Genomic DNA, 23,404 nt, shown 5'->3' on the forward strand with positions numbered 1-23,404 from the left:
ATGTCTCCCTCCACATTCACTGGACAGGAACTAGATTAAACAATTTGCATAATTAGGTAGGCAGGGCACACACATGTATATATATATCGTTATGTCCTTACCCCCTCAGTTAATAAAAAAGACTCCGCACATAATGATGCTTCCAATAACTTTTAATAAGAATAGCGGTGGGTAGTAAGGGTGCTGTCCTTCCGACTTCTGGAAAAGAAATTACCGTAAGTAATTTTGGGCTTTCCCAGAACGTCTCAGGACAGCAACCCTGAGATGAAAAACAAGAAATAATATTTAGGGAGGGATTACAGCCTGCAACACTTTTCTGCCGAACGTTAAGTCGGCACTAGACAATACATCTAGCCTATAATGTCTCACAAAGGTGTTCTGACTTGACCAGGTGGCTGCCTTGCAAATTTGCTCAACTGATGCTCCTGCCCTCTCTGCCCAGGAAGTTGATACTGCTCTGGTAGAATGAGCCCTGACCGCCAAAGTCAGCTGTTTGCCTTGTTGAGCATAAGATAGAGATATAGCCTGCTTGATCCATCTGGCTATGGTTGATTTTGAGGCCTGTTTACCCCTGAACTTTCCGGCAAATAATACTAATAATGCATTGGAAGTCCTCCAGGACTTAGTGCGCTGAAGATACTCCAGAACACATCTTCTAACATCTAGGCAATGTAACTTCTGTTCCTTCTGATTGGAAGGGTTATTACAAAAGGAAGGCAGAAAAATTTCTTGAGATCTGTGGAATTTCGAAACAACCTTAGGTAGGAAGGAGGTATCTAGACGAAGTGTAATTCTGTCGTCACTTATAACACAATATGGTTCGAGAATTGACAATGCCTGCAATTCCCCCACTCTTCTGGCTGACGTTATTGCTAGAAGAAAAGCAGTTTTGATAGTTAAAAGTTTATCAGAACTATCCACTAATGGTTCAAAGGGTGGCTCACATAGCCCCTGTAGCACAGTGTTCAGATCCCAAGATGGCACTCTACTATGGATTGTAGGTCGAATCCTCCTGAGTGCTTTGAAGAATCTGATGATATCTTCTTCCTCTGCCAATTTTCTGTCAAGAAAGACTGTTAATGCTGAAACTTGTACCTTCAATGTACTACTACTTAGACCTTTCTGGAATCCATCTTGAAGAAATTCTAAAACTGAATTGGAATGACCAGTATCTCTAGAATTCGCCTCACACCAATTGTTGTATACCCTCCAGGCTTTAGAGTATATTTGGCGCGTCACCTTCTTCCTGCTTTGTAACAGTGTTTCCGATAACCTATTAGAAAATCCCTTACTTTTCAGTATTCGCCATTCAGGCTCCATGCTGAAAGATGAAGAAGGCTCAGATTGGGATGCACCGCTGGTCCCTGAGATAACAGGTCCTCTTGATCTGGAAGGATCAGATGATCCGTAGCTAATCGTTGTAGCAGAGCAAACCACGGTCTTTTTGGCCAAAACGGGACAATCAAGATTGCTTCCGCCTGGTCTCGATAGATTTTGTTCAGTACTCTGGAAATCAAATGTAGAGGCGGAAAAATGTACATTCTGTGATGGCTCCAGCTGATCGAGAAGGCATCTACTACCCATGGTTCGTCTTGGGGACAAAGAGAGCAAAACATCCGGCATTTCGCATTGCTCTTTCTGGCGAATAAGTCCACTTGAGGAACAATCCTGTGTTCTGTCAACTGATGAAACACCCGGTCGTTGAGACTCCATTCGTCCTGGGACAGACTGCATCTGCTCAGGTAATCTGCTAGGCAATTTAGTGTCCCCTTCAGGTGAACCGCTTTTATAGACTTGAGACTGCGCTCTGCCCAATGCAGAATCCTTGATGCCTGCTGTTGCAGTGACTTGCTTCTTGTGCCTCCCTGGTGATTTATGTATGCCACCACTGTACTGTTGTCTGTACGTATCGTCACGTGGGTTTTCCATATCTGTATCTTGAATGCTAGTATGGCTTCCCAGACTGCTTGCAGCTCTCTGCTGTTCGAAGACCTGTTGCTGATCCGGCTTGACCATTGTCCCTGAGCTGTCAGAGAGTCCAGATGCGCTCCCCATCCCCAAGAGCTCGCATCCGTTGTTATGATGTACTGGGTTGGAAACTCCCAAAGATTCCCTGTTGACAGATGTTGTGGCTCCGTCCACCACAGTAGTGACTGCTTGACACTCCAAGGAATCATCACTCTCTTGTCCAGGGAGGAGAGATGCTTGTCCCACTTTGATAGGATCCAACTCTGGAGACTTCTGGAGTGGAGTTGACCCCACTGTATTGCAGGGAAAGATGAGGTTATTGTGCCCAATAAGGCCATCGCTTTCCTCAAGGATATTGTTTTCAGACTCTGAAAAGAGAAAACAGACTTTAACAACAAGGAAGATTTTTTGTCAGGTAGAAAAAGTCTCTTATTTGTAGTACATATCTCAAACCCCAAAAATTCCATCTTTTGGAGAGGCTGAAAGGACGATTTTTCCCAATTAATTAACCACCCCAATGTCTGAAGGAAGTCTATGGTGGACTGAGTCTGAGATCCCACTAACTCAACAGAAGGTCCCCAGATAAGTAAATCATCCAGGTAAGATATTACTTGAACAGACTGAAGCCTAAGCCCTGCCAAGACTTCTGCCATGATTTTTGTGAATAGCCATGGAGCCGATGATAACCCAAAGGGAAGGGCGACAAACTGAAAGTGTCTTACCTCTCCTTCTAACACCACCGCAAATCTCAGGAACTGTTGTGATTCCAGATGAATCGGCACATGCAAATACGCATCTTTTAGATCCAATGATGTCAGATAGGAGCTGTCTTGTAGTAGGTTCAATACTGAGCGGATGTTGTCCATCCGAAACTTTCTGTATCTTACTGCGGTGTTTAGCCTTTTTAGGTTTAAGATGAACCTGTAACTCCCTTGAGGTTTCTTTATTAGAAAGACTGGGGAGTAAAACCCCAGTGTTTCTTTACATTTTGGGACTCTCCGTATAACCCTTTTTTCCAATAGTAAGCTTACTTCTGACTGGAGGGCCTGGGCCTGAACTGGAGCTCTTGGGGAAGGGGTCACCCAGAATTGAGATGGTGGTGGGGCTATAAACTCTATCTTGTACCCCTGGAGAATAATGTTCAGTAACCACTTGTTTTCGAACTTTAACTGCCACTGTTCGAAAAAATGAGCTAGTCTGCCCCCCACTGGAATTCTGGCGTCATTGTTTTGTTGGTTGACCTGTAGAGGTATATGGAGTACTGGGTTTGGAACGCTGGGACTTGTTGGGAATCCATCTTCTTCTCTGGTTCCCCTTGTTTTCCTGTTCGCTTTTCCCTGAAACACGAAAGGAACGGTTAGGGCGGAAAATCTTTCTTTTATATGGGAAATTTTTCTTTTTATCAGCGGACCTCTCAAGTGTTTCTTCTAACTTGGTTCCAAATAACAAGCCCCCTTCACATGGAATACTACACAATTTTGATTTAGATGAGGTATCTCCCTGCCATGTTTTCACCCAGATTCCTCTTCTGGCAGAATTAACTAGGGCTGTGGTTCTTGCTGTGAGTCTGACTGAATCATCAGCTGCATCTGATAGATAGTTTGTTGCATGTAAAATTTTTGGGAAAAAATTCAAAAGTTCCTCCCTAGATACCCCTGAGGCTATCTGAGACTGGACTTCTACTAACCAAATTTTTAAAGATCTTGCTACCGCTGTAGATGCAATAGAGGGTTTGAAATTTAAAGATGCTGCTTCCCATGCCCTCCGCAAAATATTGTCCATTTTCTTATCGATAGGGTCTTTTAAACTACCAAAATCTTCGAATTGAAGATCTGATCTCCTGGATACTTTAGAAAGAGATGGGTCTAGTTTGGGTGCAGTCCCCCAAAACCTTTGGTCTTCAGGGCTATAAGGATATCTTTTATTTAGTGATTTAGGCCAGAAAGCCCTCCTATCTGGATTATCCCACTCTTTCCTGATAATCCCCTTAAGACTACTATGCACTGGGATGAAAGTCACTTGGGGTTCTGACAATGTTTCATACATCTGATCTAATGGAGATAAAGTCTTTTGCTCTATAGTAATACCCATGGCTTCATGCATGGCTGCCAATAACTCCTTCATAAAGTCAGTGGAAAAAGCAAATTTCTGATTCTTTACAGTTTTTTCAGCAGATTTTTCAGTCTCTGAGGGTATCTCTTCCAGAGATGAAATATCCAATTCCCCTTCTGACATTTCTGAATCTTCAGAATCGTCATCTTTCCTTTTCCTTTTTAAAGTAGGGTCCCCTATGGGAACTGAACCTGAAGGACCTGGGATATCTGATACTGCCGGGGCTGCAGAGACTGCTGCAGGCACTGAAGGCATTTGTACATTAGATACTGCAACCTCTGGAACCTTGATAGTCTGCACAGCAGACGAAATTTCAGATCTAATCCATCCTTTTAATTCCTTTAACATAGTGGGGGTTTCTTCTCTAACCACCTTTTTAGTACAATCTTGGCATAATACTTTTGAAGAGGATGACATATAATTTCCACATATAGCACATTTTCTCCCCGATTTATGTGTTGCTTTAGAACCAGCATGTGGTGTAGTCTTGTCAGTTTTATCAGGTTTATCAGGCTTGTCAGGCTTATCAGCTTTGTCTTGTCTTGACCCAGATTTGGAATCTGATCTTTCCATTTTAGGCTGTAATAAAACAAATAAATACCAGCCATTAGCTCAGCCAAGCCTAATAACCCTCCTAAGGGATATGTAAACAATTACCACAATGTTACATACCAGAGAGGGTACGGAACTTGTCTCCACAGAGCCCTGGGAGGAAGATCCACCGGCAGCCTCCATAGTCAAACACAAAGTGAGACTAGGACATCAGCTTAATAGCTGATTTAAATAATTGCTTAATGCCCAACCCTTCTTGCATTATGCAAACGTTAATTCCTACCTGCTGTAGTAATCCCCTTAGCGTTCCTCCAGGCAATCCCCTGCAGCTGAGTGTGATGTGTCAGCAGACGCTGACTTCCATGCTGCAATGGCCGCTGGAACGCACGCCGGGTCAGGAACTTCCTGCTTCCGGCTTTCCGACTTCCGGTCACGTGAGGCGCCAGTCACGTGACCCTGGGGCGGGCAACTTCCGGATTCAGACGCCGCTTGTCCTCCGAACACAGCACAGGGGGAGAGGCCAGTGCGTGTAGCATGACCCCGCGCTGAGACAACTAGCCAGCGCCGACAAAGGGGATCACACCAGCCGCGGCTCCTGTGGACTCACATGGGTGGCCAGCCTTACCCCCTACATCTAGCATCCTGCTGGACAGGAAAACAACTGAGGGGGTAAGGACATAACGATATATATATATACATGTGTGTGCCCTGCCTACCTAATTATGCAAATTGTTTAATCTAGTTCCTGTCCAGTGAATGTGGAGGGAGACATGTCTCGGGGTTGCTGTCCTGAGACGTTCTGGGAAAAAAGCATTAACTGAGTATCGGGGCTTAGCCATCCAAAAGAAATTCACCAGAGACAGATGTGAGTGCATTACTGTTATTAGGTACATCTATGACAATGTAGAGGGTACCAAACTTCCTTCATTGGCTGCCTGACAAGCACAATCAACTGCACCAAAACAGTTCAAAACACTCAAGAAAAAGTTGTACCAAGTTTCCAGTCATTTTTAAGAGCCCCCAGTGTGGCCTAAGCTCGAGTCGTATTTCATATCAATTACTCAAGGTGGATAAATTGATACGGGGAACAGAAGGAAACACTTAGGAGTCAGCTCTATTAACAATTAGGGAAAATCTCAAACTTTAGACGCCAGCTGTACTTTTTAAGGAGCCCTGACTAGCTGACTCCTGGGACTTGTCCAGCCTTGTTCCACAGATTCATTATACACAGAACTAAGAAAACACAGGCATGTGGAACTGGATTGAAAAGTATATGTATAAATATACTGCATATCCCTGCGGCATAGTGGATAGCACAGAAGCTCTGCAGCACTTGGTACCTGGTTCAAAACTGAGCCAATAGGATGCAACCTGCACAGAGCTTACATGTTCTGCCCGTGTATGCATGGTTTCCTCTCACACCAACAAAACATTCTGTAAGTTTACTCATAAGTTAAATGGTGCCCGCCCCTCGCCTTCCAAAAAAAAGTCCTTGAACCAATTGGGACACTTTTCTAGGAATACGGTAGTGATTAGGTTTGCGACATGACTACAAACTCTGCAGAAGAGGCCAATGATTAATAGTGTGTGTGCGCGCGTGTACATATATTTACGCATATGCATACACACACCCACACATTCATTATATATATATATATATATATATATTATATATATATATATATATATATATATATATATATATATATATATATATATATATATATATATATATATACACACATGCATACACACCCCCACACACACACATATATATATATATATATACATGCATACATACACACACACAAATGAATTACTTTTCAAACACTACACAATCAAAAGGAATATTTACAAAAGACAGTAAACGCAAACAATGAATTATTTCCAATTAGACAGCAAATCATCCCGCCGAACACACAGTTGTGGCTTACCGGTATATGCAAATATTACAATTATATCATCAGTTGCCACACCACAGATATGAAATCACACAATTTCTATCTCATCACATCAAGTAAAGGATTTAAAAAGTAAAATACTTTTAGTTTTTAGCTTTCATTACAAAAAGGCGGATGTCGGGGAAAGAGCCAAAACAGGTGCCCTTGACAGTCACAGTATGCACAGACATGGTCCGTTCCCGAGATCCTCCACAGATCTCAAGGCCTTGGGGCTCATTTGTACTAGAAGCATGCAAACTGGCATGCTATTTTCTGGATGGGAAATGCAAATTCTCATATTTAAACGTGCACTTCACATGCAAATTTGCATGCATAATCACTGATTTTTATTTCTATTGCCATTAGCGAAAACTCGCAAAAAACGCAAACGTGAAAACGGACAGAGAATCCCATGTAGTGTGCAGAAACTGACAACACTGCTGTGAAGCTTTTCTGCATACAGATTCTGGATACAATGGAAACAGGCCCATTGGAATACATTGCTATGCAAATTTGTGTGCAGAAAATGCACACAAATTTCCATGTAGTGGAAACGGGCCCTGATAGACACCTTTTTAGAATACCTCTAGGGGTCTACAGTGTACACGGCTGTGTGTTAGGCTACATTTCCACGGTAGCATTGAGTTTTAGCATTAGGAAAATTGCATGATAATTTTGTAAGAACGCATGGGCCTCAATTCACTAAGATCATGCTGGAGATAATAAGGCAAGAGAAAGCTTACCTCCACATAGTGAGAGAGTTATCTTATCTCTTCATTCCTTACGTTACCTCTTCTGAAGTTAATTTACCTCCTCTGTAGTTATTTTCCATGCAGTTAATGAACAACCTGTCTAACTCTGGAGTTATTTTAAGGATTGAAGAGTTAACTTAAAGACAGAAGAGTTAACATTAGGTTTGCCTGAGGTAAAATGTTTCCTGAATACTACATGCCTTATCACCATGGTAACAACTCTAGAAGAGTTATTAAAGACAGGAGATAAGCTTAGTGAATTGAGGCCATGGTATTTTACTTTATGCAAATTTTCACAAATCTGCTCATCCGACTGTCATCCGCTCACCTCCTCCAATGTGGTGAGCAGAGTGGTGCCCACCCATGCGTTCCCCACCCAGCTACTTTTTTATGCCACCTGGCGGGACAGAATTTCTTGAGAGAACACTGGTAAGTTACAATGAAAACTACTGTATTTCTAATAAAAAGCTATGGGACTTTTGGTCCGGCCCGGTAAAAGTTATATGGCTGTGTGTGTGGCTGGAGTTATACTTTAGATTCTGGATCAAGAAACAATCCAATTCAAGGTCGCCTATATTAAACCAGTACACAACACTGAACATTTTTACAGAGACATTGAGAACAATCATGGAAACATGGAGAAAAAACTTCAGGCTGTATAATTTCTGCACTGATCAAATGAAAATATGCTTAAACAAAAATAAATAATCCAGTGTTCGAGAGCATAATTACAATTAGCAGGATAACAGATGAAATAAGGAAATAAAAATAGGCCAGAAAAAAATAAAAAAAGAAAAGAAACATAACACTGCTGAATCCTGCCACAACAAAAGGGCTATAAAAGCAGTGTGATAAACCATTAACGGCCTATAAGACCAAAACGCATTCCTCTGCAGATAAAAGGAGTCCAATTAATTTTCAGGGCCTTTGAAACGCTGATATTTTATGGCACGAGAAAATAGAAACTGCTTAAAACACAAATTAAAAACAAATGTTAGCCCATTACACCTTTTCCCCTCCATAAACGGGACTTCAAAAGGTAGAAAATAACTAGCGTATGAAAGCTGAGGATTAACCCACATCTCCCATAATTTAACGGTTTAACAGTTACGCGCTCCATTTTCTTGATATTAAATTTGGCGAAGTCACCTTCCTCAGGTGACCTGTCTTACCGTATCATTACAGTGATTGAATAAAGATGTGGAGGCCATTTTGTTTCACTCAGTTCTGGGGTAGCCCAACATTAAAGTGGAAGCCCTGACAGATGGTCTTCAACTTGTAAATGGAGTGGTGAAAGAATGAGTTTTCTTCTCAAATTTTTTACTTACCGGTAATGCAATAGTTGTGCATCCAGAACTCTTGTGTTTTTAGGTTACAAACCTGTTCCCCACCTTCCTACATCTTCTACATAAAAGGAGGGAATCTACGGTGACCAGACATCCCCCTTTACACAGGACAGGTCTCGGATTCAGGGTCCCCTGTCAAGGCCTGAAATTTGTCTCAGGAAACATCCCAGGTAGGCTGCTGACCGTTCCAGACAACAGCTGCCCCAGCCGCGGGACTCAGCGTGGCCGCCGGAACCTCCTCCTTTCCTACTCCAATCCACAGCACGCCGTCAGTAGATGACAGATGTAAATAGAGAAATTAGCTCCGCCCCCAGCGTGCTGCTTGTTTATGTGCATGACGTCAGACACATGTGCAGCAGCCCATCGAGTCAGGCCATGTGGCATTGAAGGACACTGGGGCTCTGTTATCTTTTCCTCCTCCTGTCTCCTCTGGTATGTAAGGACTTGGCTTTTCTGTTGGTGAGGTTTTCGCTAGTTACCATGTCACTGACTTTGCTTTCAATAGGCTCATTTGCTTACTATTGCACTTTATTGTGGATTGCATATTCATACTTTCCTGTATACAGGGCCCACAGCCTAGTCTGCACTGTTTTTACACCTATTCTACTGTCTGCATTTTTTAACCCCTTAGGGGATTGCAACTTATAACCAAGTTTGCTCTATCCTTTTGATTGTGATACTCACAGATTACCTGTACTAATATTATAGATTTTTTTATTATCCATCAGTTGGGATTTAAAAGTTGAACTACTATTCCCAGCATGACCGGTGGCTGTGGAGCCTGCAGACAGGAGGATGCTCACTGGGGGGATGCGGAGCAATGCTGTGGAGCGCAGAGTTTGAATTTACAGTTTAACATATAGGAGATGCCCATTCCCAGGGCCGGACTTCTGGAAAGGCCACAAAGGCCCGAGCCTTGGGCGTCAGCACCCAATGGGGCACCTGGATATGAAAGAGAGGTTGGTACAAATGAAAGAGGAGGCTGAAAATAGGGAGTAACAACTGAAAACAGGAAACTGAGGTTTAAAGCAGTTCATGAAAGAGAAGGGCTGCAGTACATGGATGGGATACATGGAAGAGGGGGCTGCACATGAATAGAAGAGGGGGCTGCACATGGAATGGGAGAGGTGGTGAGTACATGGATGGGACACATGGAAGAGGGGGCTGCACATGGAATTGGAGAGGTGGTGAGTACATGGATGGGACACATGGAAGAGGGGGCTGCGCATGGAAAGAGAAGGGCTGCAGTATATGGATGGGACACATGGAAGAGGGGGCTGCACATGGAATGGGAGGGGCTGCAATACATGGATGGGACACATGGAAGAGGGGGCTGCACATGGAATGGGAGGGGCTGCATACATGGATGGGACACATGGAAGAGGAGGCTACACATGGAATGGGAGAGGTGGTGAGTACATAGATGGGACACATGGAAGAGGGGGGTGCACATGGAATGGAAGAGGTGGTGAGTACATGGATGGGACACATGGAAGAGGGGGCTGCACATGTAATGGGAGGGGCTGCAGTATATGGATGGGACACATGGAAGAGGAGGCTGCACATGGAATGGTAGAGGTGGTGAGTACATGGGTGGGATACATGGAAGAGGAGGCTGCACAATGATGGGAGGGGTGGTGAGTACATGGATGGGACACATGGAAGAGGAGGCTGCACATGGAATGGAAGAGGTGGTGAGTACATGGATGGGATACATGCAGGAGGGGGCTGCACATGGAATGGGAGAGGTGGCGAGTACATGGATGGGATACATGGAAGAGGGGGCTGCACATGGAATGGGAGAGGTGGTGAGTACATGGATGGGATACATGGAAGAGGGGGCTGCACATGGAATGGGAGAGGTGGTGAGTACATGGATGGGATACATGGAAGAGGGGGCTGCACAAGGAATGGGAGAGGTGGTGAGTACATGGATGGGACACATGGAAGAGGAGGCTGCACATGGAATGGGAGAGGTGGTGAGTACATGGATGGGACACATGGAAGAGGAGGCTGCACATGGAATGGGAGAGGTGATGAGTACATGGATGGGACACATGGAAGAGGGGGGTGCACATGGAATGGGAGAGGTGGTGAGTACATGGATGGGACACATGGAAGAGGAGGCTGCACATGGAATGGTAGAGGTGGTGAGTACATGGATGGGATACATGGAAGAGGGGGCTGCACATGGAATGGTAGAGGTGGTGAGTACATGGATGGGATACATGGAAGAGGAGGCTGCACAATGATGGGAGGGGTGGTGAGTACATGGATGGGACACATGGAAGAGGAGGCTGCACATGGAATAGGAGAGGTGGTGAGTACATGGATGGGACACATGGAAGAGGGGGCTGCACATGGAATGGGAGAGGTGGTGAGTACATGGATGGGATACATGGAAGAGGGGGCTGCACATGGAATAGGAGAGGTGGTGACTACATGGATGGGACACATGGAAGAGGGGGCTGCACATGGAATGGGAGAGGTGGTGAGTACATGGATGGGACACATGGAAGAGGGGGCTGCACATGGAATAGGAGAGGTGGTGAGTACATGGATGGGACACATGGAAGAGGGGGGTGCACATGGAATAGGAGAGGTGGTGACTACATGGATGGGACACATGGAAGAGGGGGCTGCACATGGAATGGGAGAGGTGGTGAGTACATGGATGGGACACATGGAAGAGGGGGCTGCACATGGAATAGGAGAGGTGGTGAGTACATGGATGGGATACATGCAAGAGGGGGCTGCACATGGAATGGGAGAGGTGGTGAGTACATGGATGGGATACATGGAAGAGGGGGCTGCACATGGAATGGGAGAGGTGGTGAGCACATGGATAGGATACATGGAAGAGGGGGCTGCACATGGAATGGGAGAGGTGGTGAGTACATGGATGGGACACATGGAAGAGGGGGCTGCACATGGAATAGGAGAGGTGGTGAGTACATGGATGGGACACATGGAAGAGGAGGCTGCACAATGATGGGAAGGGTGGTGAGTAAATGGAAGGAGAACCACAGCATACTAGGCCTAGGGGCACACAAAGTATAAACTCGGCCTTAACAATTCCTGCAAGGCTCTGGGGGTGAAAGTAGCAGCTTTGCATGCAAAAATATACTTCTATCAATGTTCCACATTCATTAAAAAAAATATTCTAAAATGTGTTTTTTTTCAACCAAGAGGAAATTACAATGTGTTCGTCATAATCGAGCTCATCTGGCCTGATGTCCATAAATGACAAAACTATTTCCTTTTAGGAAAATATTTTAGTCCCTAACAAATGATGATTTCGGGGTGGTAACCAAAGTATACATCCAAGCCAGAGTGTGTAAGACTTATTGTTGTTCAGCATTTCAGCCCTCCTCTATATATATTGCCTCCGCTCTACCTCCTGCGAGGCTCCTTAGTGTCTGACGGTCTCCCAAATTTCACATATTTCCCCTAACCCCTGGCTTTATTATGAAGATAAATTGCAATTATCCCACACACAACAAAAGCGGCTGCGTTCAATTCCAGACAAACGCCAGCATTGTTAGGCTGCCTGGAGATATAAATATACAATGTAATTGTGCACACATATACACGCATGTGCTGGGAGTAACATCTGCTACAGATTAGGAAGGGGGGAAAGAAGAAAACTCTACATGAAAAGCGTACCAGGCAGGGGGGAATAAATATGGAAAATTAGGAGGAGGAAAAAGGGCAGATGTGAGATTAACCTAGTAAAAAGTGAATGGAAAGGCTCTGGAGAGTAAACACAGGATGAAGGGAAGGAGACGGGGCAATATTTATATCGGTGGCAGAAACCAGACACGTTCCAGTCATCCGAATCAGAGGGCCCTGCACAGGAAGGATAGGCTATGTCAGCCATCTTTGCTGAAACCAAATGTGTCTCAATAGGAAAAGTCGTACCCTCTATATAGACCAAATCAGTCTTTACCTTTAAAAGTAACCTGAAGCGAAAATGATATGGAGGATGCCATATTTATTTCCTTTTAAACATTGCAAGTTGCCTGGCGGTCTCCCTGATCTTGTATCTCTAATAATTTTAGCCATAGACCCTGAAAAAGCATGCAAGTCTCAAGTCTGACAGGATTAGCCACATGCTTGTTTCAGGGTTTTGACTCAGACATTATTGATGCCAGAAGATCAAAGACTGGTATCATTAGAAGGAAATAAATATGGCATCCTCCATATCACGATCACCTTGGGTTCACTTTAAAGAAACTAGGTCTGCCACTGTGTGCAAAATTATCATACGTCTGGAAAAGGGATGTTTTTTGGTCATGGTTACAAACCCAGTTAAGTTGGAATTCATGCACACTACATTCCGGTAATGGGTCTTGATATGCATTCTCTAAAGCGAAAACAAATTATTTTCCATGGAATCGGCTTTTGGGAGCATTTCAGTCACTAGAGCAGATACATGGAAACCAGTGCAAGGAAACTGACAGAGCTTCAAATCAAGGAATCCTCCGACTAGAGTTACTCTTTAAGATGATGTAAAGTGGATCAAAGACCGGTAGGGAAGGGGAAAAGAAAAAAACCCACACACAATACGTGGGACCTGGTTTTATGAGGACACAAAGTGAGATGAAATAGGGCCATAAAAATTCATGACATTTACGGTGTGGTTGTAGAGCTGCGGTAACAATGTCTAAAAAGGTTTTGTGAGGGGCGGAAGAGGGGGGACACGGCCGCTGCGCCATTTACTATATCCACGCCGCAATAAAAGCCTCTCCGTTTCCCTTCTCTTTCCTCGTAATCAATTAAATGCCGATAAAATCTGGAGGTCCCATGCAGTGTGGGCTGGAGAGCTCTGCCAGGCCTGGATTCTGGTGCACAAGGCTGCCGCGAGTCATTTCCTCAGAGCTGTGGCTTGTTACTGAGGAATTTCACTTCATCACTCCGGGAGAGCAGGAATAACAGAGAAATAATACAGAAGGGGATCCTTATGGTAAAGTAGACTCCATTTAAAGTGGGGTCTGTTGCCTAGACACAGAGGTGGCAGTCATCTGTGGGCTGAGCGATGACAAATGAGAGGCTTAAAGGAAACCGGTACTGAGAGCAATATGGAGCGGGCTATTGCTTTCTTCCTCAAAAATAAAGTAATTGGCCATTTTATACGCAGATCCTCTATTAAATAAGAATTCAACAAAATACATTTATTAAAGAGGCAAGGCAAGGACATAGTAGAATGCAGTGAATGATTCAAGGTACTCAGTTTTACTGTAATTTTAATATTTTACTTGATTCTCAAGCCTACCCTTACCCCCCAGAGCATTCTGGGAGACCAGGTATATTTTTTACTGGCTTTGGAAACAGGGATGTGGAGTCGGTACAAAAATCTTCCGACTCCAACTCCTCAGTTTAAAAAAACCACGACTCTGACTCCAACTCCGGGTAACCAAAATGGCCCCAACTCCGACTCCTTAGTCTAATATTTAACACGGGTGTGGATTTTGCACAAAAAAAAATTACCCCGACAGACTCCTCAGTTTATGAAACCACGACTCTGACTCCAACCCCGGGAGCCCAAAATTGCCCCGACTCCGACTCCACAGCCCTGTTTGGATATCTCAGTAGCTAAACATTCCTCAGAGATCACCTGCCAGCAGTAAAGATATTGCCACCAGTGATACATTTCAGAGTGTAAATAAGGATGATGGAAGATTTGACAGTGGGCAAACACTGACTAAATACTTTATAAATAAATATTATTCCTTTTCAAAAAATAAACGTGTAACCCAATATCAGTTTTTGCAATTTCCTCTTTTCTTTCAGGGCTGTGGAGTCGGAGTCGTGGAGTCGGAGTCGTGGAGTCGGGCAATTTTGGGTGCCTGGAGTCGGAGTCGGGAAAAAATGCACCGACTCCGACTCCTAATGAATTTGTAACTGTAATTAAAATAGAAAATATGATAAAATGTTCTATTTCTAGGATAATAGTCATTAAAAATAATGTATATATACAGTAATAGCTGTGCTTAGTCCACAAAAATGAAATAAACCAATCAAAATTAGTTGCTTGTGCTGCTTCAATAAAGCAGTCCCCGTATTTTTAAGGTCAGATATACATATCTGATTGTGACTGTATATATGATATGTACACAGGAATCTCTTATATATACTAAATAACATCTATGCTGTAAGAATAAAGCCTGATGTGTAGCTGTGTCACTAATAGAGATGGTCAACGAGATGGAAATAATTCTGCACTGATGCTGATTTATGCAAATGTATGCACTCCCTTTGCTGATGAAATCAAATAATTTGATATGTTATTAAAATTTGGTTTGGTGACTACAAATTAAAGGGTAACTGAGACGGATGAAAAGTAAAGTTTTATACATACCTGGGGCTTCCTCCAGCCCCCTTCAGGCTAATCAGTCCCTCGCTGTCCTCCACCACCCGGATCTTCTGCTATGAGTCCTGGTAATTCAGCCAGTCAGTGCTGTCCGGCCGCATGCCGCTCCCACAGCCAGGAACATTCTGCACCTGCGCAATAGTGCTGCACAGGTGTAGTATGCTCCTGGCGGCGGAGTGTGTGCATGCGCACTACGCCTGACTGGCTCAAGTACCTGGACTCATAGCAGAAGATCCAGGTGGTGGAGGACAATGAGGGACTGATTATCCTGAAGGCGGCTGGAGGAAGCCCCAGGTATGTATAAAACTTGAATTTCATCTGTCTCAGGTTTACTTTGTTACACAGTAGTACTATACTCTACATATGCACTCCCCACAGAGCTGCAGGAATCCACTGAGAATGCTGTGCACATTGAACACAGAGGTGTTGTCTGTTTACAATCTCCTCATTCCCCTGCAGAGTACCTGCACATCATTCTTACATGTACCCACACTTACATTGCCTAGGGTCTGATAGATGTTCTTTGTTCCGGTTTGCACCTTTTACAAGTACTCCTACCAAGTACTAGTTTTAGTCTAAAGAGAATAAATATAGTAGTCTACATATCCTTCTCACTTCAGTTGTCTTGTAAAATTCCTAAGCATTGGCAGTTAAGAGACGAATTTCATGTTACATACTTTTAATCAACAAAATTGTAATATGCAAATTAGAGGAGTCGGAGTCGTGGAGTCTGAGTCGGAGTCGGTGGAATCCTAAACTGAGGAGTCGGAGTCGGTGGATTTTTGGACCGACTCCACAGCCCTGTTTTCTTTTGTTTACAATTTGGTAAGAAAAAACAGCTTTTTGTGCACTTGTAATTGTCTGGACTCACTTTAAAGGTGAATTTTTCCATAACGTGTGACTGGACCGGAAATTAAATAGAAGTATTTGTAATTTGAAATGTACTGTAGCACTGTCGCCTTGCAGCGTTGGATCCCTGGTTCGAATCCCAGCCAGGTCAACATCTGCAAGGAGTTTGTATGTTCTCCGTGTGTCTGCGTGGGTTTCCTCCGGGCACTCCGGATTCCTCCCACATACAGATAAGTTAATTGGCTTCCCCCTAAATCAGCCCTAGACTATGATACATACACTACACGATGCATACATAGACATATGACTATGGTAGGGACTAGATTGTGAGCCCCTCTGAGGGACAGCTAAGTGACAAAGTGATAATAAATACTAAATAATAATTCTGCTTTGTCCTTCAAATCATAACTTGCATAACACTTTGGTATTTCCCACAACTTTGCTGAATCCCATCAAGCATCACTTCTGTAATTGGCCAGGTTTCAGAATACAGAAGCTGATTGGCTGGTAAAGGGTGGTGTCGCTGTCACACGGGACACGTGCAATAGAGAACAGAACAGAGCAAATGACAAAGTCTTCCGTTACACAGAGAATTTTAAACAAGCAGGGATGGATGAACTCAGACAGTTTCCTGCAAGCGTCCTCTGCATGCCAGCCGCCAGCGATCCGGAAATGACTTGCAACTTTATCAATTCCTGTTCCCAAATAGCTACGGACTCCCAAAGCTGTGAATCACTTCCATGTCCCTGTGACGTCTCCTGCACACTTATCTATAGGAACGTATGCAGATCCGGAATTCTGTCATCTTCCACTCGGAAGACCAAAATAACTCTCCGCAGCTAATGCCACCCATCAGAGTCCCCAGACATGACTAAAGGCCACGTCAGTCAACCTGTCAGACCTTCACCCGAAACGCTGCAGCGTCTACAAATAACAGAAAATGTTAGAAATAAGAGAAAATCAGAGGTGTTTCAACTGAGGTTAGGATAACATGGACCGACAACTAAAGGTACACGGTCAATAAAGATGACTGCTCCACTCGCCCTGCCTTGAAAATGAACTATAGAAATAATTTCTATTTTAGTACTGGAGAGCAAGTCAAATTTAGATTTTTTTTGCGACAGCAACACATAAAATTGTTTTTTGTTAAATAAAATGGCGAAACGTTCTACCACCAAGTTCCCTTTCTCCTCTTCTGACAACAGTTGCTGCCTCTGCTCCTTTGGAAAATATCAGTGTGAGATCGGAGGGAAGCCTGGATGCAGAGGACAATAACTTGAATTTTGACTCCCCGTTTGCAAAGCGATAACTAAATAAAACTGGTTGCAATTCTGAAGGATCATTATAAGCAGGGCTGTGGAGTCGGAGTTGAGGAGTCGGAACAATTTGGGGTACCTGGAGTCAGTGGTTTCATAAACAGAGGAGTCTGAGTGGGAGTTGAGATCATTGATACAGAGGCGCCAATAAAAATAAAAATATTTAAAATCCATTTAAAAATGGAGATAGCAGTGGACTTACCTCCAGAATTCAGACTCAAGTAGTGTCATTTCTTTATTAAAAAACCAGTCACAACTACTAAACATGCAACGCATTTCGTGGTTGTACCCGCTTCCTCAGGCAATAACGTGGAGCATCTGTTTACCCAGTCACTAATTATTGGCGCCTTTGTATCATCGATCTCAATTTCCAGTATCATCAATCTCAATTTCCAATATCATCCACCCTTGCTGGAGGGGTGTATTCTCGCTAACTTAGCCCGAATAGGGACCCCCATCTGTATTTCCAATACAAAATGTGATCCCCATCTGTATTTCCAATGGTTGCCTTTGTGGTTACCCATGCTTGTGAGTATAACACAGCTAAGTTACATCTTTAGCTCCTTGACTATGGCCTCGATTCATAAAGCATTTCCGCATGAGGAAATGCAGAAAGCCGCTCGCTATTGCACAAATGGGGCTCTTGGTTTCTGGTTTATTTTTGCGGAGTTGGAGTTGGATGATTTTTGTACAGACTCCACAGCCCTGATTATAAGCAAAATATGCGCCATACTTTTATACACTGTATCAACCAACACCAATGAACTTTTTAAGAGAATGATAAGTATGGTCTGCTTTTTCAGTTGTCGGCTTTAGTAAACCTTTGGCACAGGAATGATTCCACTCCATTACTTTGCATTTACCTTTATCTTAGCACTCGGCTCGTGTCTACGGAGGGTACAGCACCATTAGTATTCATGAAACCGCGCGCGGTACTCACAACTGCAGCACGCGGTCAAGTTCTGGGAAAGGCTGCACTAAAGGCTTAGAGGAATCAATAGAACAAGACTAGAGGGGCTGGGGGTGAGGAGGCCTCCTGCGCCAGTGTCAGAGAGGGCGGCTGAAAAAGGCATTAAGCGCTCACCCACATACAATCTAATACCACATCAACAGGACTCCTTACATGGGCTGCTGTTTGTCAAAACACTACAAAATCTGTCTCTGAGCATCGCAGATTCAATTCTGAAAGGACACTACCTACTAACGGTGATGTTTGACTTCACAAAATTCTACAACACACACCACTCGGAGCTCTGATCCGCCTCTTCCTGGTATTTCCAAACCAATACCGCATTTCAACTGCCAGCATTCATGTTATCATTGGTTTGTAAACTGTAGAGATGGCGGGGCAGAACTTCAATTCGGAGGGGCCTATGCCTTTAGAAAATGTAGGCCTGAGACAGAGATCCCGAGTGCAGAAGGAGAATTTGGAGTACACCAGAGATACTTATAGCTGCCTTATGGTAAACTTAACTTTCCAAAGATTTAATGCTTTAAAAAAAATGTGGTCACAAACTATTCCCTGTTCCTGTGTAGACTACTCAGTGGCTGAGCTTATATTTCTGAAGCAGCTCCTTGTTTCGGGATTGTGAAATACATCATTTTAATTTATCTGGACAGGAACCCCTCCATCAGCCACTAACTGTATCTAAGACAAGAGAATTGCACCTTTCAGCTCTCAATCTGTGACCTGACCTCCTTGCAGTCTGCACACTAGGATGATTCCAATATAAGTAAATCCGCTTACCCCACCCATTTCATGCCAAGTTTCTCATAGGCTCTGAGTGAGCAGAGAGGTGTGGCTTCTGCTGATCGAGCAATCACTCCCTTTCCTGTAGGCTTATGTGACTATTGGAGGAGTGGTTCAGACTGACTGGTCACTAGCAAGCAGCTGTAAAGCTGCACACCTCTGAGAAAGAAATTAATTAGTGCAGCAGGGATTTTCCAATTTTAACAAAATAAATGAAAAAAAAAAAAAAAACATTTACGCATAATTCATTTAAAATATTGCCCTATTAAATACAAAATATGGTGCCTGACTGGTGCTTTAAATGTCAGAACCAGCAGTTTGCTATTAATTTGGAACTGTAAAAAAATAGGAAAAAAAAGGTTTCTGGCAAGAGCAAACTCTGTACAGCTCACTGAGTTATTGAAAACATATCATGAGTGTGCGCAGGAAGAAAACATAATGTAATGCTTATTTAGCTTGAGAAAACCGTCCCCAGGGGGATCTTTATGGTCTCGACGTACAACAAGTAACATGCTTCAAATCTGAGCGGGCCATTGTGGCTCTGCTTGAAAAAGGGAAGAAATAAAATAAATTAAAGGAAAGGCCTGTTGTGCATTAGACACATGGTGATGAGTAATGTTGGCTGGCAGGGGAGGGCTGGGGGCTGTATGGCAGCTAAAGGGCAAGCACTGCTGCCCCATCCTGGAGTTGGGGGTTCAATTCCCATAAAGCTTATATAGCAAAGGCAACATACAGCAAAATGTATTAGCAATACCTAAGTAGCAACAGATGATCTGCTTAAATTACACCGGAACTGGGAAGCACATGGTGGCTGCCATATTTATTTCTTTTAAACAATACCAGTTGCCTGGCAGTCTTGCTGATCTCTGTGGCATCAGTACTGTCTGAATCACACACCTGAAACTAGCATGCAGCTAATCCAGTCAGAGCGCCTGATCTACATGTTTGTTCAGGTTCTACAGCTAAGGGTATTGAAAACAGAGGCTCAGCAGGATAGCCAGGTAATTTGCATTGTTTAAAAGGAAATAAATATGTCCCGTAATTTTCCATATCTCTTTCAGTTCAGGTATACTTTACATTGCTTCATTATGAAGCCGAAAATCGCTCAAGAAGTGATCTGTACCTAACTTAAAAGAGACCCTGTAACAACCATTAAAGTGTGAATCTGCAGGTGGGTCCAAGTTGAGGGAGATAGGGAAGAAAGTACTTCTGTCCTCAGAAAGGCTTCTCCCAACCTCATTAGTACTGTAGAGGAATTCACTCAGTAGAGAATCAATTGCATAATCTAAAGTGTATCGGTTATGTACGGGCGGCCTCTATTACTTCAATTCTGTATAGAAGGCCAGTAGAGAATATCCCAAACAGGCCCTGATTAGATTTGCCATATAGGAAAGCTGTTGTCCATTTAATCAGAACTGTTAATGGATGATAGCAGACAACACAGCATGGGGTGATAAAGCAAGCAGGTCACAGGCCTCAGCTATGCATGGTTATGATCTTAAAGGGGCACTATGGCGAAAAATTGTAAAATGTAAAATATGTACAAACATAGACAAATGAGAAGTACATTTTTTCCAGAGTAAAATGAGCCATAAATTACCTTTTTCCTATGTTGCTGTCACTTACAGTAGGTAGTAGAAATCTGACAGAAGCGACGAGTTTTGGACTAGTCCATCTCTTTATGGGGGATTCTCAGGGATTTATTTATTTTCAAAAGCACTTAGTGAATGGCAGTTGCTCTGTCCAACTGCCAATAAACTGTATCAAGCAGGGAAGCTGGCCAGCATCATTATTTAAATCCTTTTTAGGGATATCTTTGTAAAGAATAAAAGCCTTGCTGAGAATCCCCTATGAAGAGATGGACTAGTTCAAAACCTGTCGCTTCTGTCAGATTTCTACTACCTACTGTAAGTGACAGCAACATAGGAGAAAAGTAATTTATGGCTCATTTTACTCTGGAAGAAATGTACTTTCCTATTTGTCTATGTTTGCACATATTTTACATTTCACAATTTTTAGCCATAGTGCCTCTTTAAGGCTATACATTTCACAGAATTTAAAGCTCAATTTAAGTAACAATTTTACTAGAAGGTAGATTAATATGGAAAAGGGGAAGAAACTTTTGTGGTGTTTTATTGCTGCCTGTATTCCCACTGGTGAGACTGCCCTTCACTCTACGGTAATAAAATGAATTAAAAAAAAAAAAAGTTTTATTTGCTATGGGTCTCGGTCGCTCTTGGAGAAATGTCCCCACTTCCTGTCTGGACAGGAAGTGCTAAAATCACTCATTGATGAAGACACAGGCAAGCAACAGAAATCCAGGAGAGCTCTAATTCTTTATCACACTATCCAAACTAACATTTTGTTCTGCAATTGGGGTTTAAAGTAAATAAACATTCACAATGTAAAACACAAGTATACAGCGGCTGCCATATTTCTTTTAACAATACCAGTTGCCTGGCAGTTCTGATGATCTATTTGGCTACAGTAGTGTCTGAATCGCACACCTGAAACAAGCATGGGGCTAATTTCAGAAATCTGATCTGCATGCTTGTTCAGGGGAGAGCAGCAGACTGACACTATAGAGATAAACACAGCCAGCTCTGACAAGCTGTTTGTCAGCAGCGTGGCTGTGATTTATGAGGGATTGCAGAGTGCAGGGGGACCTTAGGGGGGTTTGGGATAGCAACAGAGGCTGGGCTGTATAGGCAGATCCAGCCTCTGTATGCAGATAATATTCTTCAAACCCACCTGGGTTCTCTTTAACTACTAGAGGCAGAGGATCAGCAGGACAGCCAGGTAATGTGTATTGTTTAAAATTAAATAAATAGGTCAGCCTCCATATCCCTCTCACTTCAGTATCCCTTTAAGTCATATGATCACTATAGAGTTATCTTTACTACACAGTAGTAAACTCAAACATTTTCTCACTAAAAAACAACTAATCAAACCAGGATGTGGAGCTAAAACAATGTTACATTCTTTATTATTATTTCCACCAGTATATTTAAACTGAAGCTCCATTCACAGAAAGTAAGCACTATAAGCTTTAAAGGTGGCCAGGTGGAAATCCTTTACCCATTATCAATATAAAAAAAAATCATATTCTGAAACTCGGATCCTCAGATTTCTGAAAAAACCCCTCTCCCCTCCTGTCTGACGTGGATTCCTGAATGTGCAGCTAGAACAATCCACCGCTAGAGTCACATGGATGTAATTTCTTCCCAGAACAAATTCCTTTGCTCCTTATTTCCAGTGCCTGTGATGGGTCCCCGGAGTTTGCTTACATAATTAACTTGTGTTTAGGGAAAAAACATAAAAGGCTGCAATCAATGGGCAGAAAGAATCAATGTAGAGAACACAGGACACTCCCAGACATAAGTATTGTGAGCTCTGCTGACAAATGCCACACCCCCACATCCAGCCAATAGTGCAGTGCATAGATATAGATGTCAGTGCAGTATAAATACATACACAGGCCCTTAGCACTGGCTTTCAGGTAGTTGGGGTAATCTGGCTTCTGGGTTTTGTCTACTCTAATCCAAAAACTGCTGTCAGAAGACAGAATGGCACCTACAAGGCATCATCTGAATCTGCTGCAGCAAGGTACGGGTACCTCAACTGCACAGGAAAAATGTATTCAGACCACCACATCTCTAGACCATGCTAGAAATCCATCACTATTTTGTCAGCCAATGACAGGGTAATTAAAAACAGACTAATTTACTTCCCCGGCAAACCCTTTTCTTTGGCCACAGAGCTCCAGTAAATCACCTTTTCCCTCTGTCTTGTCTACAGAATGACTGCGCTGGAATTTACTGTACAAGCTGACTAAACAAAGATTCCATTTACAGATCATATTATGCTTCCAACAATTACGTCTCAGAAAATGCAAAACTGAAGGGGGGATATGCAGAAAACAAACAGAGCAATAAGCTGTTTACTGAGGAAATGATGTAAGCTGAAAATTGCTGGAGCGTACCGCAGGAGGGCAGGGGTCCCGGAGAGGGAAGACTGCAGACTGTGAGGAGACCGCATGAACTGAGTATTGTACAACTGTCGCCCTAAAGTGTTACCCTGCCAAACGTGATAGTTCACTTCATATGTGGAATATGTCAGCCACTGGCTTCTTATGGGTAATGGCAGAACAGTCATCCAATACAGATCAACACTTGTCTCTCAACATAGGCCCACAGCATACATCGCTGTCTCGTCCTAAACTGAGTCCTATATACGTTAGCAGAGAAGGGGAGATACATGTTGGGACATATCTCTCTCCTCTGCTGCCATATATACATTTCATCATTCTTATTTTCTCTCCATCTCTGACTGCACAGCATTCCAGCATTTATCCCCAAGTCTGCCTGCAAAGTCACCTAACATAAGACCCATTGGGCCCAATACAATTCACTTTTTCTCCTAAGTATGATTTTCACAATTATCTAT

At 43.2% G+C, this 23,404-nt stretch overlaps 2 protein-coding genes across 10 annotated transcripts in view; both read right to left on the bottom strand.

The window, feature by feature from the left end:
* Positions 1–4,203, bottom strand: part of LOC137532329 (uncharacterized) — a 56,106-nt gene extending 51,903 nt beyond the window's left edge. Inside the window, exons 1-3 of the mRNA XM_068252738.1 lie at positions 4,013–4,203; positions 2,691–2,947; positions 1,293–2,336 (exon numbers count right to left, since the gene is read on the bottom strand). Of these exons, the coding sequence (XP_068108839.1) occupies positions 1,293–2,336; positions 2,691–2,947; positions 4,013–4,203 (1,492 nt within the window). The remainder of the gene's footprint in view (positions 1–1,292; positions 2,337–2,690; positions 2,948–4,012) is intronic.
* Positions 1–23,404, bottom strand: part of PLXNA1 (plexin A1) — a 508,150-nt gene that overhangs the window by 358,709 nt on the left and 126,037 nt on the right. The gene's annotated exons all lie outside the window — the stretch shown is intronic.

The sequence above is a fragment of the Hyperolius riggenbachi genome, chromosome 9 (genome assembly GCF_040937935.1).
Source record: "Hyperolius riggenbachi isolate aHypRig1 chromosome 9, aHypRig1.pri, whole genome shotgun sequence".
Taxonomy (NCBI): domain Eukaryota; kingdom Metazoa; phylum Chordata; class Amphibia; order Anura; family Hyperoliidae; genus Hyperolius; species Hyperolius riggenbachi.